Raw genomic sequence first — 18,680 nt, forward strand, 5'->3', positions numbered from 1 at the left:
GCTTCTTTTCCCAGTCAACAGTCAGAAGAAAGAACTCGCAGATGCAATTCCCAAAAGAAGCGTGCTTATTAACTACAAAGGTGAAGAATATTCTTGCTATCAACATACATTTCTCACTTCCCTCTTTCCACAGTTAGGATCATAGTCTTTATCACAGTGACCATTTTCTTCCAAACAGATGCCACAAATTACAGCCTATAAAGTTGAGAGCCAGTGTTTTAACTGCATAAAGAGGAAGTCTTTACTTTTAGAGAATCATAGTAATTTTTGCAGGAAACTAATTTACAAAATTTTGGCAGACTGCAGTAATCTCTGCTGAAACAGTGCTATTTTTAAAAAAAAAGTATTATCAACAGAATTACAGCAACATGATTTTGTATTTCATACTGCTATTTCTCTATAGGAGGGGAGTGGGGGTGCAGGGGGACCCAAAACTTCTGGCCAGTCTGGATACTGGATGTTTGACTGCAAAAACCAAATCTAGACTCCTGTGACTGAACCAACAAGGCTTCAAAACCAAAATTAACCAAAGCAACTCCAGACACACTCGTAACCAAACCAGAGCCAAACTAAAAATGTATTTGTTCAATTTCTGTTCTTTTAACCATGGAAAAAACTTCTAGCTTCAATCTAACAGTAGATGGACATCTAGTGGTGTAATATAACTGACTCCTTTTTTCAAGTAGCTTCATACATTCAAAGCCCTATAAATAGAAGTGCTTTCTAGTATATTAGTAATTCAAATACCATATACAAACTTGAGGGCTTTATTTTCAGCTGTGCTTTACCTGCCTTCTTAATTTCACAAAAGTACCATCAGTGGAAATCAGGGCTCTGGGTTCAGATTCAGAAGCCTTCAATCAAGGAAAATTTCATTTTGTAGTGAGAAGAGTTTAATATAATCAAGTTTAAATGCACACAAGCTCAAAGAAAAATACAGTTCCCCAGTACCTGTAGAGCAAGCCCTTGTCAGGTATGTGGAATCCAACGCTTGCAGTGAGAAAGGTAAGACAGCAATCAGTATCACTGGCAATTACCAGAATTTGCTTCTCCAGAGGGTACTCTTACTTATGGCTGAGTTCTTACCACAGGTGTATGCACTTAACACTTTTTCCAGACAAGTTTTGAGTGACTGAAGCAATGAAGCTTCTGCCCATCATCATCAGCCCTAATAATGTTTGTCTCCCTATTACTGCCTTCTGCCCGAATAACAACATCATGTGATATTTAACAACCTTAGTAACTGCAAGTGATTCTTTTCTGCACAGTACCTTGGAAAACAAGAGTTAACCATAGACAGAAACATTTAAATGCCTGAGATACATCAACATTGATGGTAAGATGCTTCTTCAGCTACAAACAAAAGGAGCCGATTTTAATATCTGTCTCCAAAACTAAAATGCTACTACAAGCAAAAGACAAAAATTGATACGAATGAAGTATCCACAGTCAAGACCTCACTAACTTACTCTAGTTGTTGTAGATTTAAAAGCTTCTTGTAGAATTTTACAACAGATTAGTAAGAAACAGAAACACACAAGCCATTTATTACCTGCAGGGCAACCACCACTGACCATTAATTAGTGAAAAATTAATTCTCCCAACTGACATTTCTGAATCCTGATTAGCTAGAAGAGATCTTAGTTTATGTTACAGAATAAGTCTTTTTGACATGCAGATTTAAATAAGGAATAACATTTTATGTTGTTCTGCCCAGTTCAACCTCCTTTTCATCATGCATGTCACTCTGGATACTTCAGAGTCGCACATGATCTGTAAATGGTTTAGTCTGAAGCCATGATACACAAATTAATTTTAGGCTATGCAAGTTATGCCACTATGTCTGAACATCAAATTGAAGCAGACCTTGACTGAAATTCCTTGTTTGTTTTTATGGTATCATTAAGTAAACATTGAACCAATATGTCTTCATTCAGAAAAATCTGTCAGTCTAATCTGTATCTTTCCTATGGTCCAAAAAAAAAAAGACACCCCACAAACGTTATCAGGAGCACAACAAAAGCAAAGCTATGAAGATTACAAGAACCTCCCCCTATATAGCAGATCACAAAAACCAAGTCATCTTTTACATAGAGTATTACTGCATTTTCTACCAATGCAGTCTGTAAAGCACAAAAGGGGTAAGGAAGAGAAGAAGACAGAATGGGAACGCTAACTCTGTATATAACAAAATCAGAGGGGAAGCATAATAGATTTTAGTATTTCAGTACCTAGTATTCCTGCATTTAGCTGCACCTCTTACTAAATCTATCATCAGAAAAGAGACTGAAAAGTCACACACTCATAAGGGAGAGCTTCACACTAAGTTGCCAGGCAGTATTTTTTACATTTCATAAAAACATTTCCTTGCAATAAGCTGTGTTTTCAGGCCCATAGAATCACAGAATTGCCCAGGTTAGAAGGGACCTTGAAAGATCACCTGGTCCAACCTTCCATGGGAAAGAGCATAGATGAGATTATCTAGCACCCTGTCCAATACCATCTTGAAAGCCTCCAGTAATGGGGACTCTACCACATCCCCTGGGCAGGTAGTACCAATGAATGGCTGTTCTTACTATAAAAAAAATTATTTCTTATGTGAAGATGAAATCTCTCCCAGTGCAACTTATTCCCACCACCCCATGTCTTCACCACACGCCTCCTTGTGGAGAGGCCTCACCCCTCAAAGACCTTGTCCTATATTAAGTAGAAACTGTAAAAGCATGAACTTACAGCTGACCTGGTTTTCACACTAAAGTGCAATTAATGAACTCCCAGACCCAACCCTTCTAGGGCACAGCCCTAAGACACTGCTTCCAGAAGGGATACTGACAAGGAGGCTTCCCAGCCCAGGGCTCTCAGAGCAGCCCAGCCTCAGGAATTCATCCTGCAACGCAAGCTGGGGAGAAGGGAAAGCAAGTGCTATAATGCAAACAAGAAATAAAGCACTGGCAGCCACCTCCCAGTGAGGGCAGCTTTCCCCTAAAACACTCCTGAGAAGAAATAAACAAAACCAAACATCCTAGATAGATCTATGTTACAAAACTGCCAAACTGAAGCACACCAGGAGCATTTTTTTTCCTTTAAAAGAGGGGGCAGTACAACACACTTTTTCTTATTTGCTTTCTACTCTACACTTGTATGACTGAGAGTGCTCTCTTTTAAGGCTAGAAACACTACCCTGAAGATCAGAGCATTAAACCCTCAAGAGCAAAAACATTAACTATGAACAAGGCCTCAAACACCCACCTCTACAGCTTAGGGCTTCAAAGGAGCTACTAAGTCTTTCAAGCACCTCCATTAAGAAATGAGGAAAGAAAAAAAAAAAAACACCCAACACCAAAACAAAGCCCACAAAACAACACTGTTTTAAAACCCAGCAGGAACACCTTTCTCGATAGGCTTTCTCCTATCGGCCCCACCGCCCAGCTCACCTCGCCAGGGGCTTACCAGGGCGGGAAAGCCGGGCTGAGGGGAGGGGGGCCGGGGGGGGGGGGGGGGGTGGTACGTCTCACGGCGCTGCGCGCGCTCCCCCCTCAGCCGCCACAGGCAGGTGCACGCCATTGCTGCCCCCTCCCCTCACTGCAGCCCCCCCCACTGCTCCCCCTTCCTCACTCCCCCCGCCCCTCACTGCTCCCTCCCTCCGCTACCCCCCGTCGCTGCCCCCTCCCATCGCTGCCCCCTCCATCTGCTGCCCCCTCCATCTGCTACCCTCTCCCCCCACTACCCCCCTCCCCGCTACCCTCTCCCATCACTGCCCTCTCCCATCACTGCCCTCTCCCATCACTGCCCTCTCCGTCCGCTACCCCCTCCCCTCACTACCCTCTCCTCTCACTCTACCCTCCCTGCGCTAGCCCCTCTCCCCTCACTGCTCGCCCTCTCCTCTCACCACCCCGCGCGGCGCGCGCCCGCCCACCAAACCCGAGAGCCCCACCCTCCCACGCGCGCCCGAGCACGCACAGCGCAACCCTCACGCCCGCCCGCCCTGAAGCCACCCGGCAAAAAAAAAAAAAAAAAAAAAAAAAAAAAAAACACCAAAAAAAAACCCCAACAAACACCAAAACAACAACCCAACGCGCCGGGCGCGTGCGCACTGCGGCCCCCGGCGGGGCGCGGCCGGCGGCGGGCGGGCGTGGCCAGGGGGGAAGGCGGCTGGGATGGGGGCGGGGCCGGCGGCGGGGTCAGGAAGGCGGTGGGGAAGCGGGCGGGCGCGGAGCCGGTGGCGGTGGGGTGGGTTTGGCTTGGAGGGGCGCTGCTGTCGGTGGGCGGCGGCACCGGCAGGGGACCGGCTATGGATGCCACCACGCTGGAGCTGGACGCGGTGAAGTTCGCGCAGCTGGCGGTGCAGCGGGACCAGAGCGGGCGCTACCAGGAAGCTGTCTTCTATTACAAGGTACGGGGGTGGCCGGTTCGCCTCAGGGAGCCGGTCTCCCCTTCCCCATCGCCGCTCTGAGGCCCTTAAGCTACCGGTCGGTTTGCGCTCCTCCCCTCAGCCCCCAGAGGGCCGGGGGAGGGAGGGGTGGCCCGCCGGGGCCCTGCTTAGCCGTGCCGGCGGGGTGAGGTGCGCTGGGCTGTCGCCGCCTCCGCCGCTGCCCTCCCCTCCCTTGGCGGGCACGTCCCGCAGACGGCAGCGCCGCTTGGCCTGCGGGGAAGACGTGGCGGTTCCAGCCGAGAAGAAGGTGGAAGGCCGGGGGTGCGTGTCGAAAGTTTATCGGTCTCCGGAGAGGCAGCCTCCTTTGGGGCAGGTTGCGAAACGCGTTTTATTTTTAGGTGGGAACAAGTAGTGCCCGTGCGCCGCTGTTCGCTGGCGGGCGTGGGGGTCGCACTGCAGCCACGGCACCTGCAAAGTGGGTACGGGCGCTTCTTCCAGCCGCTGGGGACGCGGCACCCTCGGTGCTTCTCGGGAAGATTCGTCTCGCTAAAAACGTCTCTGCCCCGCTGGTTCTCTGCTGTCGTTCCTGGCCTCTCCCCTACCCTCGCCAGGCCTGAAAAACTGTTCAATTTTACGTTGGAGATGCAAGCGCTGGGCATTTCGGAGGACGGCAAGTGGGCATATTGCAGGTCTTGAGTGTGCAGCTGGAAACAACTCTGTTGTATAACCAGTCATCAAACAAGTAGAGAAGTACATGGTGAAATACAAGATGCTCGGTGTAAGCTAGCTTCAGATCTCAAGCTTCCCGTGACATGTTTTTAACCACGTGTGAATATTCTTTCTATTAGGGATCTGATGTTATTATTTCAATACATCATCAGGTTGGTGTAACCAAGGGTATGATGAGGTTGATTCAGCATCTTGCTCAAGATCTATAGACTTACTGCTGGTATTTAGTTGCTTCTGTGCAACCATTATGCGTTTTTCCACCGTGTAAATTGTCTCTTTTTGTTGGATTTATGTTTTTCAAAGTTACATTAAAGTTCCATATCTCACTGGCTTTAATTCTCATGTGCGAGAAGGGATTTCTTTGAAGACTATGTTTATCCTTGTTGCAGTAATCATTGCACATATTCCATTATCCTGCCAAAGTAATTCTTTCCATTAACTTGCTAAGAGCTCTGTAGTTGGCCTTTTATTTCATGAGTACTATGTGTCTTTGAAAGGTATAAAAAGCATAGTGTTATTATCACGGTGGCCTATGCATGTAAGTGTGAAAGGATAGGAAGAGGAGTATCTTTCTTTTAACCTGGTTGTTAATGTAGGGTGAGCTACGTTTATATGTGTAAAGTGTGTTGGTATATGTAAAAGTTATAGTTACCCATAGTAATACCACACTGGGCTTACCAAGCAGTGTGTGTGTGCATGGTCTGATAGCTATGTGCAGTACTACTTATTACAGTACATTTCTTGGTGTATCTGTTAGAAATTATCAAATGCTCTTCAGAAGAAAACCATCTTTTTGTGCAAATAATCACTCTTTTATGCTTTTGTACAGTATGTGGAAAGTCTTTTTCACTTGCTGCATACGGGTGATATTCTTGCTAAGTGCAAAAATGCATCCCTGGCAGTCTTGGTGTACTTCAAGCTACACGTGACAAAGAGTGTCATCTAGACAATGTTTTCAGGACAGGGAACTCCTGGAGAGGGTACAGCAAAGGGCTACCAAGATGATTAGGGGATTGGAACACCTCTCTTATGAAGAAAGGCTGAGGGATTTGGGTCTCTTCAGTCTGGAAAAAAGAAGACTGGGGACGACGACCTTATCAACACTTAAAAATACTTAAAGGGTGGGTGTCAGGAGGATGGGGCCAGGCTCTTTTCAGTGGTGCCTGGCAACAGGACAAGAGGTAATGGGCACAAACTTGAGCATAGGAAGCTCCATCTAAACATGAGGAGGAACTTCTTTACTTTGAGGGCGGCAGAGCCCTGGCACAGGCTGCCCAGAGAGGTGGTGGAGTCTCCGTCTCTGGAGACATTCAAAACCCACCTGAACGCGTTCCTGTGCAACCTGCTCTAAGATGACCCTGCTCTGGCAGGGGGGTTGGACTAGATGATCTCCAGAGGTCCCTTCCAACCCTACGATTCTGTGATTCTGTATGCAAAAGCTGTGCCACAGAGCAGCACGATTATGGACACTGCCATGTAATAGGAAAGCTTTGAATCGCAACTGCAGCTAAGATTTTTGGTATTCGTACAGGTGACTCTTGGCAGCCCTAAGATTAGGTATTGACTCCTGTGTCAGGTCATGCGGAAGGTGTTGGTGTTCAAACCTATTGTGATCAGGAGTGAGAGCAAGCCCAGTGGATATTGTTGAAGCGGAATTCTTCATGTATGATTTAGCCTAGATAGGTTTGGCTTTCCCAGTGTTGCCTGAAGAATCACTGTCAATGTTAGATTAAACAAGAGTAGTTACAAAATAACGTTTTGTGGGTACTTTGTGCATTTTTTCAGACAGGGCAAATAAGCTCTGGCCTGTCACCAACATTCTTTTCAGCTGCTTCTAAGCAGTTCAGAGTCCACTGGTGCAATTACTAAGCATGTGGGAGAGCTTGGGTACTGAACTGGATTCTGCAAGAGCTTAACCTTAAGGGTGAAGCATGGGAAATGCTTCAGACAGACCTGTCCGAATGGAGTTCCTATGGCTAGTAAGTGGTGTCAGCTCCTGCTATTGTGTAACTTTGATAGACCCCTAGAGGAGGGCTGCGTGTGAACCCGCTTCGGCTAACTTGCTAATGGGGCTCTGCAGAAATGTCAGAAGCACATTATTTGGGCACCTGATAACTTCAGCAAAACTGCTGAAGTCTTGTCGCTAAGTTTGGCTGTTGACCAGCAGTTAGCAATTCGCAAACTGCGGATCGGTAGTTAGCTTAGTGTGATTGTGGCACACTGCTCATGCCAAAGAACAGTAGTGGCATTGAAGAGTTCATAAATACTAAATCTGAATTGCATATCCATCTTGTCACTGGAAGCAGTTGGTATGCTGGCTCTGCAGCCAGCTGGTCAACTGCTTCAGTGCTTCAGAGGCTTAATTTATAAAATGCTGTTTTCATTACATCTTAAAACCAGGCAAAACAGTTGTGCTTGAAATCACAGAAGCAACATCAATTAAGCATTGGTTTTGCAGCACTCGTTTGAAAATCCACATTTGTTCTTTGCATCATGTGTAGACAATTTACCATTATGATACAGCACCTGTTTTGTCACTCTATACTTATGGTATGTCACAGAAAAATAAATACATCCTTTGAGCAGATATCTGTAGTGCACTTTTTTCCCCCGCAAAAAAAAAAAAAAGTTGTACACTAGACCTTAAGGGTAGTTAATTGCTAGATATAAATGTAACAGTACTCCTGTTTACCTTTCTGCTGCTCTAGACATTTTATGTGATGTAATATGGTGATGGATGTTGACAGGGAGTATGCGGTACTCGGTTCTGTGATGCTTGTCAGTGAAAATTTATCCTGATAACATGAACAGGCTGTATCAGGATCAGTTTTAAGCTTGGGCAAGCTAAGCAGATGTGTATGGAAGAAAACTGCTATGCTTGACAGAAATCATGGCCATAAAGCACACAAGAGACCCTCTGGCCGTGGCTCTGTGCTTGCCCGATGCAGAGCAGCCTTGCTGAGCACCTTCTTTGTGGAGCAGCTCCCTAGTTACTGTTCTGCTTCCTACATACTCAGCCTGCTACATGACTGCCTCCTCTCTTCTGCTGCTGGGAAGATGAGCACTGCCACAAAAGCGTGGAGGTTTTTCCATGCCAATAATGAGGACAAAACGTGGTTTTTATCCTCATTTTTGTGAGTGACAAATTTCAATTCTCCATATGCTTCTCAGACTGTGTCAGCTCTAACTGTTTATTACAACCCTGCCAAACCTTACATGTTTTTCATAAATTTAGTGAATGGATAGCCATCTTATGCAACTGAAGGTGTTTTTTCATAATAGATTTGTGGAGTATGGAAAAAGCCTTAATGCAGATAACGTACGTGTTCCCTCCTGGAAGTATACTTTCATCAATATCCAGTGTTTTGTGTACATACAAACATTTAAAAAACAAATTTGAGCAACTAGAAAACTTTAAATTTGTAGACTTTTCAGATTTGATAGCTTGATGTGAGTAGTACTAAAATAAAAGACGTTCTAAAACAAAATTCTATGCATTGACTTTGAAAAGCTTTTTATATTTGTTTACTTTGTTATCAGATTAAATGCAAATAACTTGTGAGTAGCTCTTTTATTTGCCTAACCTTAAATCTGCAGCTTTGAAAATAAAAGGCAGTTTGTGGCTTGTGAGCTTTACTTAACTGATTTCAGTGCATGCTTGAAAAATTTTACTTAACATCTCCTAATTCTATGTATTGCTATACAGACAGGCCTAAGATCCTGCCTTATAGAACCTCAAAAGGGTTTTTGTAGTCTTACAGGTTGTCCCATGTGTGAGAAATTGAACACGATCTCATTTATAACTTGAAACTTGTTCTTTCCAGTAGAATTGCCCTGCAGCCACTGAGCCTTTTGTCAGATGCAGAAGCTTGTTTTCATGCAACTCATGGCTACTATAGGCCCTCTGTTTATGGAAAGTAATTTTCTAGGCAGCAAACATTAACTTTGCCTCAAATTTTTCTCCCTGCAGGAAGCTGCACAAGCTTTGATTTATGCTGGGATGGCAGGGTCCAACTTGGAAAATATTCAAGAAAAAATAAATGAGTACTTGGAGAGAGTTCAAGCTCTCCATTCAGCAGGTGGGTAAGGAGCTTTCTAATTAAACCTCTGCTTAAATTAATTGAGTGGAAAGCCTTTCAGTACTGTGAAATATGTATCAATAATGTTTGCTCTGGTTTTCATTATTGCAATTTTCTTGTCCTTTGTGAAGGACCACAAATACAATGAGCACATCAGTGCTTTGAATTCTGATGTATCAGAAATGAAGCAGAGATTTACTTCCTGAGGATTTGGGTGTGGGTATAAATATTCATTGCAGAGCAAACCTGAGAAAGTAACTAAATCTAGCAACAAAAATTGATCAGGAACAAATCAAAACTTGCATCTAAGCCTCAGCTGCATGATGGATTTGAAGCAAGTAGGTTCTGTTATTTATCTAGAATTACTAACTTGGAGAGGACAAAAGAGCTCTATACTCTCAAAAGGGTTTCCTTGTTTGATCCAGTTTCAGTGTTTGTGCTTAGACCAAAATCTCAAATTTTTGCACACCTGCAATTATTAGAATCATAGAATCGCTTGGCCAAAAAGGGACCTTGGGAGGTCTATAGATCAATTTCCTGCTCAAACCAGAGCAGGCATTGATTCTTGGACCTGAGCCACCTGGTCCAAGAATCAATGTCTACCCTGGTCCTGAAAACGCTTAAGGACAGAAATTCCCCAGTGCCCCTGGGCCCCTGTTCCTGGGTGCAATTGTCTTTCTAGTGGTTTATTTATATATATGTATGTTTGGATTTTCCTCTGTTCGAATTCATAGCCACTGGCACTCATTCCCTTTCTTTGCACCTCAGTGAAGAGCCTGAATCCATTTAGGTCCTCTCAAAAGCTGTCTCTCCTGCTGGCTGGACAAGCCGTGCTCCCTCAGCTTCTTCTCAGAAGGCCAAGTCCTCCAGCTCCAGCCATCATCTCTGACACGTGGATGTGATATTCCAGATACAGTTTACTGAGTGACAAGTAGAGGGCTGTGATTGCTTCCCCCTTCTCCTGGCCATTCTCCTGCTGACATAGCCCAAGGTGCTGTTAGCCTTCATCGCTGGCTTGGGCTTGCCCGGCTGTCTCCCAGAACCCTAGGCGCTTTTCTGCACAGCTGTACCCTGCAAGGTGTTAGTCAGTCCCTGACACAGGATGTAGCATTTGTCCTGGTTGAATTTCCTGAGGTTCCTGTCAGTCCCTTACTTTAGTTTGTCTGTGTCCCTTTGAATAGCAGCTTGTCCTTGAGTGAATCAGTTTGGTGGGATCTGCAGCCTTGATGAAGGTGCACACCATCTTCTCCTTCAGGTCATTAATAAAGGTATTAAATGAGATAGACACCTAAGGAACTTGTGTGTTACCATAGGTGATGTGTTTTCACAAGTGATGCAATATTTTACATAATTAAACATCCTTGTCCATAGTGTAGTATTAAAGAGATTTTATTTACATTAATTGACATGTGAAATATCCTGAGACTGTATCTCTGATTTGGGGGTGTTTGTGGTGCTGTTTTCTTGTCCTTGCAAAGATGTTTTTAGCAAAGTCTAGAACAACTTGGTTTCCGGCTAAGAAATAGATATTACCCATCTGATTAGAACTGCTAGTGTTTTTACGTGTCTGATGCTGTAGAAAGCTAATACTTTCTTTTTCATTTAGTTCAGTCACAGAACACAGACCCTCTGAAGTCAAAACAACAGTTGGACTTGGAGCGTGCTCGCTTCCTAGTTACACAGGCTTTTGATGAAGATGATAAAGGCAACGCAGAAGAAGCTATAGAGTTGTACACAGAAGCAGTGGAACTCTGTTTGAAAACAGTATGTTAAGCTACAGGTTAACTTGGTGGAATTATGTGATGGTAAGAAATACTTCCACTTACACAAATGACCGACCCTTAAAGGCTGGCTTAAAAATGGAGTACCTGTATTTCTAAACACTACTTTTTAATTTTTTTTCCACTGCATTTTTAGTGGGTTTTCCAGTCTGTATGTTATGTTGCTATTCAACACTGTGAATTTTTTGGGACTTGGGATTTATGTGTTTTTCCTGAACTGGATTATACTAAAAACTAGAAATATTCTGGAACTTTTTTCATGTTAATTTTTTCCCTGGAGCAAATGCAACACTGAAACAGAAATTAAAAACAGCTAAAACTGAAGATGACTGCTAATGTGTCAGCTGTATTACTTTGACTACATTAATGGAAGTAATTTAAGGGAAATTTTGGTGTGCAACACTTTCTGAAAACATAACGGTCTACTGATGCCAAAACTAGTAAAAATATTACTTGATTACTCAGTGCCCAACATTAAAGCTGTTAGGAGTGAATTCAGTTCACACTGAAATTAATGGTAAGGATGAATTGGCCATTACGTAAATGATGGAGAATATAATTACAGGTACTGCTTTTTTCCCTTAAGTCCAGTTGCCTTAACTAACTCATTACAGGAAGAGCTCACCATCATAATGTAACTCCACCAAGTCTGTTTTTCTTTTTCCTTTCTTTTTCCTTTTTTTTTTTTTTTTTAAACGTAAATGTATGTGGGTTGTTGGGAGGGGAATGTTACTTTTGCTACATGCTAGAGTAAAATCTTCTTTTCTCTGAATTCTGTAAACTGATTTTATGTAGGCTAACAAACCCTGGTGATACAGTGTAACCAGAGGAAGAGTTAGAACTGCTCTAGTTTTTCCACTTGAGCTGTTAGAACAGAATGTTTCCAGTCTGTCTATTACATAAAATTTACTGCAGCAGCATACTGTTTTTCCTCTGCTGTGTTCCTCCCTCTGTGTCAGTGCATGCAAATATTACTTATATTGAAATTAGTCTGACATTATCTCATATCAACTGCTTTTATCAGGTATTTCATTAGGTACAGATACTACTGAAGTTTCTTTTAATCTTGACTAGCATATTATTTTAAGATGACTGTAGGCTTTATCCCTCAGGGTGATCAAAAAGTACCTTCTTCCCAGGATGAAAGAAGACTGAAGGAACACTTCTATCTCGAAGCTTTGCTTCTGTCTTTCTCCTCAGTATATTCAGGTGGAGAGATTTATTTCTTCCTTACCCTTGAAGTACTCGGAGAGCAGCCCTTCCCCCTCTTCTATGGCAGACTCCTAGATGAGTGTACTGGTGTTCCATCTCCACTGCTTACCTTCACACATCTTTCAAAGTCTTTTCCAACCAGAAACTCCAGAGTGTAATTTATTTGCAAATTAAAATAGTTGCTTCTAGAGGGTGTTTCTAGTTTTGTTTCTTGGGGTGAAAGTAGCTTGCCTTTTGTTTCCTCAGTTGGCCTAGCAGACCTGGGAGAATTGGTCAAGGTACCATGCTAGAACCTGAAACCTGCTTGTGGGTGTCTCAGGAGAAGCCACACCTCATGTTGTGCCTCTTGCAGATTGCTTAGCTGCAGTAGTCATGCTTCTTCTGTAAGGAAAACAAAACCATAAACTGGTTGTATGAGTAAACTTCATTGCTGACGTCCCAACTGGGAAGAGAAGTTAGCACTCTTGATAATCTGTTTTGGTGCCCTGTCACAGATTATTTTATGCCTTAGATGTGCAAGAACAAGATTTTTAACTTGCAAGCAATCTTGTTTGTTTGTATTTCATGAAAGTAAACATTCGAGTTTATTTTTTTCCTAAGTGATCATGACTGTTTTTGACTCATTGGGGAAAAAGAATTAGAACATATCTAAGCTCAGTAGTATACCTAAGATTTGGTTTTGTCTTCTTTCTGCCCATAGTGTTTTAATATGGTTAATTCTTCTGGTAGATTTTTTTGTGTATACAGTGTTGTCCTCACTGAAGAATTTGAAATATTACTTTTGTTCCATGAACATTCACTAGAACAGCAAAACTCTATTTCCTCGATTAGTATGCTTTTTATGCAGAGATTTTAAAGAACGCATTTGGTCATTTTGAAAGAGAACTGTAAAAAAAAAATAGCTAGTTACTGTTTGTTGTAATCTATAAGTGTGGAATTTGACAAATTGAGCCTATAAAACCTGTGGGGTTTTTGGATGTGTAGCTTTTTCTTTTATTTTGCACTTAAGGCTAATGAAACTTCAGAAGCAGGCTCCCAGTCAAAACTGAAACAGCTGGCTCGGCAAGCACTGGATAGGTGAGTATTGACAATGTTTGTAAAATACTTGCTGTCAGGGATAAGCGCACTCTCTGAGTTGGATTCTCAGTCTAGCGTGTCTGTTCTGAACTGCAAAGAGTATGGATTTTGGGTAGACCTAGCTCCTGTCGAGTTCTCCTGGCGGATAACTGCCAGCTGCTGTACCGCTGAATATAGTAGCTGTTGTGCCCAACCCTATGGGAATCTTGGGACGTGCAGAATTAGGAAAGGACTACGCATTCATCAGTACCAATGCACTACTTCAGAGATATAAACCAGAGTACTATACTACAATTTTTGGCCTCTATAAAAGTGCTGAATTTGAGCCAGCACTTAAGTCAGGGTGTCAGCATTCCTTTGTAAGGAAGACAGTTGGAAGCTGGGAAATGCTTATCTTGACAGTAGCAATCTAATTGTATGGGTAGATCTAATAAAATGGAGTCTATATCTGAAACAAGTTATACAAGTGTAAGTTCAACGTGACTTCAAACCAGCTGTATGATGGTGTATAACTGACTATGTTGGGCTAAGTTTCAGTATAAGCTGGTTTTCAGCACTTCTCAGTCTGTGTTCAGAAAAAACCCTGTATTTTGCATATGTGTGCCTATTCAGCAGCTTAATGCAACAACAACAAAATATGGTCCTGAATACACAGTCTTCAAGCAGTTGAAATGCAGGGTTGTGAGAATGCTAGTGAGTTTTTACTGCTATTGTAGCTGCTAGACAAAATAAATTCTGAAGGTATGAGAGGATGCAAATCAGTTTTCTCTGTATTTCAGTGGATTTGTTCTGAAGTTCCAGATAATAAACACTCACACAAGTTCTCCTGTTGGCATAATTTAGAGGCAACAAAAATCTAATGAGTTCTGACAAAAGTAGCTTATATATGAATTGGAAATGCTGTATTCTGATTGATTCTAGGAAAATAAATGAGTACTGGCATCAGAAATTGATTTTTCTTAGGAAAAGTGGTGTTGGTCAACTTGGGCATTTGTTCATTCCATTTAACATATATGGGAACATGAACCAAGCAAGTCAATAATTGAACCATAACTATATCTTTGTCTTTGTTGTAAACAAAATACATTTTTATTTGCTTTAGAGCAGAGGCACTGAAGGAATCTCTGTCAAAGTCATCTCAGAAGGAGAAGTCAACTGCAGCTAAACCAAATCAGCCAGTCAGAACATTCTTTCCATTGGGACCTGATTTTTCTTTAAATGATAAACCACAGACGATCAGAGCAGTACAAGCTAGTGAATCTCAAGGCCAGAGATACACTGCAGAGGAGATTGAAGTACTCAGGTAAGTTGAAGACAAGTTTTTCTAAAATGTTATCATTTGTGCTCAGATCCTTTGTGCATCTTACACAGTAGATTGTTTATACATCTCATCCTTCAGCTGTTTCAGAGGTTGGAAAACCACTTCTTACAAACCCCATTGCTGGTGTTACCTACACATTAATAAATTCTTGTATTCTCTATGGTAATGTAATTAATGGCTTTTATTCACAGAGCATACTTTCTAGTTTGTATTGAGAAGAGAGTTTCTTGTAACTGACTGCCAGGATTATTTTTCATAATGTTATTTTTGTATGTCATACATAACCCACCTGACTGAGTTCATGAAAGATCTGGCTCTGAGAAGCTAAGGTACAAAGATGTTTTTATAGATTATATAACTACTACTTCACTGGAAATTGAGGAAGCATAATATTTTGTAGGACTATGACTTCTATTACATCCAGTTCCTTTTGCTTTGGTTTTTATTATAGGTGGAATAAGCTACAAATAATCCATTTAGGCTAATTTGTAAATTTTGAAGATTATCAAATATATCTTAAAAAAAAAAAAAAAAGCATTGTCTGATAGGTGTTTCAACCTTCCTCCTCCTCCCCATGCAATAATAAAGACTGTGACAGAGGGGATGCTCAACACTGTCCAAGATTTGATCATAAAACATTTAGACTGCTTGTTGACTTTAGGAGACTTGAATGGACTGAGGATATGATCATGAAGATAGAAATATACGTGTGTTGGAAAAGTTGCAGAGCATTAAGAATTGGCTTATTAAAATGTCGCTTTTGATTCTCTTTCAGTGCCTGTGCAGTGAATTTTTCTGGTTTTGTGGATGGTTTGGATGGTTTTGGGTGGGGTGGTTTTTGCTGTTGTTGTTTCTAGTCTTGCTAGACAACTTCAAGTTGTTTTACATCTTTAATAATCATTTGATTTAAAAATATTTCACATACCTTTTTCAGTTAATTCCTTGTTTGAAACTTAAATTACACTCACATTTAAATATGATTCTCATTTTTTAAAGTGTTCTGTATGCTTTATTTAAAAATGTACTAATAAACATGTGCAGTATTTTTGTTATTATTGTTTGACAGTGTTCCAAAATACTGTCCCAATTAGATGAAGTCTAAGTGTTCCTAATTGTTAATTGCTGTCAGCTTATCCTAAGACTCTCTTTAATGACAGGCTTAAGTGACTTGAGAAATTCTGTTTAGACAAATGTAGCTTTAAATGTGACTTCTAGAACTATGAGGAGGTTTGTGGCTGCTAATCGTTTCTAGCCTGGCATGGTGACTTGTCCCCAAGTATGTACTTGCAGGATTAGTGACTGAGCCATCAAGTACTGCACGTTTCAAACACGAATAAATACAGCAATTGTTTAATTTTCAAGAGGAAGTCATCTTGAGGAAAACTCCTGTTTTCAGAAGCACTGACTTGTTAGTTTTTAAAATCTAATTTTCTGGAACTTAGTCTTTGAAAGACGATAGATAGGTTTGTAACTATATATATTTTTTTTCCTTGTGACTTACAGGAAGACTTCAAAAATTAATGGCATTGAATATGTACCTTTCATGAGTGTTGATCTCAGGGAACGTTTTGCCTTCCCTATGCCATTTTCGTAAGTGTTATTCAATTACTGAAATTTACTTTTGTTTTTATTTCCAAAGCTTTCCCATACTTAGTATTTCTGTGGGATTGTTTTCAGAGTGTAAAATTGTTTAAACATCCTTTTAAGCATAATTCAGAAGATATTTAAATACTACCATTTTCTTCTTCCAATCTGATCTTAAAATTATTAAAGGACTATTCCAAGGAAGAGTGACATGTAACTGCTAAACCTTCATTCATGAGCAATAACAATATGTTAAGATTACATAGCCATAATAGACAAAGACGCTTGGGGTTGGTTGTTTTTTTGTGGTTTGTTGGTTGGTGAGTTTTTTTCCCCACTTAAGGCTTGTCAATCAGACAAGCCTCAATATTTTCAGAACTAAAGAAACTTTTTATTATCAGTTCATCGTATTGAAATAAAGTGAAGAATTTGAGTTTCTGCTGGTGTATGTGGCTTTTTGAAATTCCCTTCTCCTGTTCAGTCCCCTATGAAGGAAGCTCATGGATTTTATTTCATGTTTTTTGTATTTTTGCTTTTTTCCCTAAAAATCACAAACTTATCAGTAGTGTTCTTTGAAGTTGTTTTACAGCTCTGTATACAAAGCAGTGTAATTGTTCTGCACATATTCTGCACCATCTGTATGTCCCAGATATAAGATAAATTATATATAAATATATAAGACTGGACATACCATGAAAAACTTTCCTAAGCTGCTATTGATTTATTACTGCTATTTTCTCTCTTAAATCTAGTGATAAATGTGGGAAGTTACCATTATCCCCCAAACAGAAAGCAATGTTTGCCAAGTGGGTGCGACCAGATGACATAACAAATAACCCTACGATGATTTATACTGTATCAAGTTTCAGCATAAAGCAGGTAAATTGTTCCTGAAGAAAAATGTGAGCTGCTAGCAATTTATTGTGGGGGATATAAGACCTTCTTGTTCAAAAAGGAATCCCCAAATGTGACTGTGCTTTCCTTGGCTCTCATGAGATTAAATAAATAGTATCACTTCAGATTCCATGCACTTTCTAGCCATGAGAATAAACAGGCGTGTTAGCAGCGGAAGTGAAAAATTGGAATTTGAATTCCAGCTGCAAATCCTGTTTTCCAGAAATAGTGGTAGGGTTAGTATGGAAAAAAAGGCAAGGTGTACTCTGCAGCAAATTGTTCACTTAATTTACTGCATGGGAAAAATAATGAGCAAGACTTTTAATTTTTTTTATTTGACAGGAAGCAGAGTGCCCCGCTAAGGCTTAGCTTTAAGTTGCGTATGGCCTAAGCTATTTTGAAATCGGCAATAGATTATGCTGTTGGATATGGTTTACAGTACACAGTGAGTTTTGGGGAGGAGGGAGTAAGTGTTAGTGAATCCTGAGGTATCTGCACTTGCCTCTGATTGTCATTAATAATTCTAACTCTAGTTTGCTCTGTAGGGGCCTCAGGTTGAGCAAGCATATGTTTCCTGCCTTTTTAGTAGTAACTTTACTTCTCTTAGTTCAAATCCTTTCCCTCTTGAAGGGAATTACTAACTGGCAATTGTCCTTCCCTCCACGTTATTAGTAAACCCTTCCCTCCACGTTATTAGTAAACCCTTCCCTCCACGTTATTAGTAAACCCTTCCCTCCACGTTATTAGTAAACCCTTCCCTCCACGTTATTAGTAAACCCTTCCCTCCACGTTATTAGTAAACATCCTCACTGTTTTTTCTTTTCTTTATAGACAATAGTATCAGATTGTTCTTTTGTGGCATCACTAGCAATCAGTGCAGCATATGAAAGAAGATATAACAAAAAATTGATCACAAGGTAAGTGTTGCTTTCTAAGATCTTTTCAGATTTAATGGTGTCAAGCTTTTGCAATATGTTCTATGACAGTTGGACACAGTAAAAACTAGCATTTGTTTCACCTTCGTCCCTCTGGGGCTCATGTGGCTTCAGCACTTCTGAGAGGGAAGCCAGCTTTATATAGATATGTAGACAGACACTGGAGTCTAACCTCAGATGTGCTTTGAGGACTAATAAATAGTTCGTAGGGTTTGTTTTGGTCTTTAATAGAAATTATACTTATGCTTTACAGGTTTATTTTCCTACTTTGCTATGCCAGCTGCTGTGCTACAGGTGGTCCATATTGCATCTCATTGTAGAACTAATGTTAACAGCACTATCTCAGTTCCCCTCGACTAGTGTCCTGTGATAAATTTGGTGTGGGTTTGACAGACTTTGCTGGGAGCCTGTTGCCAGACCAGTGTGTGAATGTTGTTACTGTATTTTAGGTTTTTTTGTTTTAACCTATATTCATTAGAACTGAACTTGTATTCTTTGCAAGGGCAGTGAGTTCTGCACTGTGTTCTCCTTCTTCAGATGTTTGATTTGTCATTCAGGCAAATACTATATTTATACTACAGATATGTAAATACCATTTGTTTAATAGTAAGATAAATTTGTTTGCCTTGCTTCTGTTGGAGAAACAATGAGGTTACTTATGTTCTTTTTGTTAGTATATTAAACAGAGAACCGCAG

The 18,680-nt window shown here is 41.1% G+C and overlaps 1 protein-coding gene across 6 annotated transcripts in view; it reads left to right on the forward strand.

Moving 5' to 3' along the window:
- The first annotated feature begins 4,222 nt into the window (after window positions 1–4,222).
- Window positions 4,223–18,680, forward strand: part of CAPN7 (calpain 7) — a 35,910-nt gene continuing 21,452 nt past the window's right edge. Inside the window, exons 1-8 of one of the 6 annotated variants that reach the window (XM_054189615.1) lie at window positions 4,223–4,393; window positions 9,072–9,180; window positions 10,787–10,944; window positions 13,183–13,250; window positions 14,353–14,553; window positions 16,075–16,161; window positions 16,908–17,034; window positions 17,881–17,966. In XM_054189615.1, the coding sequence (XP_054045590.1) occupies window positions 4,292–4,393; window positions 9,072–9,180; window positions 10,787–10,944; window positions 13,183–13,250; window positions 14,353–14,553; window positions 16,075–16,161; window positions 16,908–17,034; window positions 17,881–17,966 (938 nt within the window). In that variant the 5' untranslated portion in view covers window positions 4,223–4,291. Of the gene's footprint in view, window positions 4,394–9,071; window positions 9,181–9,948; window positions 10,172–10,361; window positions 10,449–10,786; window positions 10,986–13,182; window positions 13,251–14,352; window positions 14,554–16,074; window positions 16,162–16,907; window positions 17,035–17,880; window positions 17,967–18,680 lie in introns of those variants that run through there. The other 5 variants (XR_008464642.1, XM_054189610.1, XM_054189611.1 and 2 more) reach the window with 5 other exon arrangements.

The sequence above is a fragment of the Rissa tridactyla genome, chromosome 2 (genome assembly GCF_028500815.1).
Source record: "Rissa tridactyla isolate bRisTri1 chromosome 2, bRisTri1.patW.cur.20221130, whole genome shotgun sequence".
In the NCBI taxonomy this organism is placed as follows: Eukaryota; Metazoa; Chordata; class Aves; order Charadriiformes; family Laridae; genus Rissa; species Rissa tridactyla.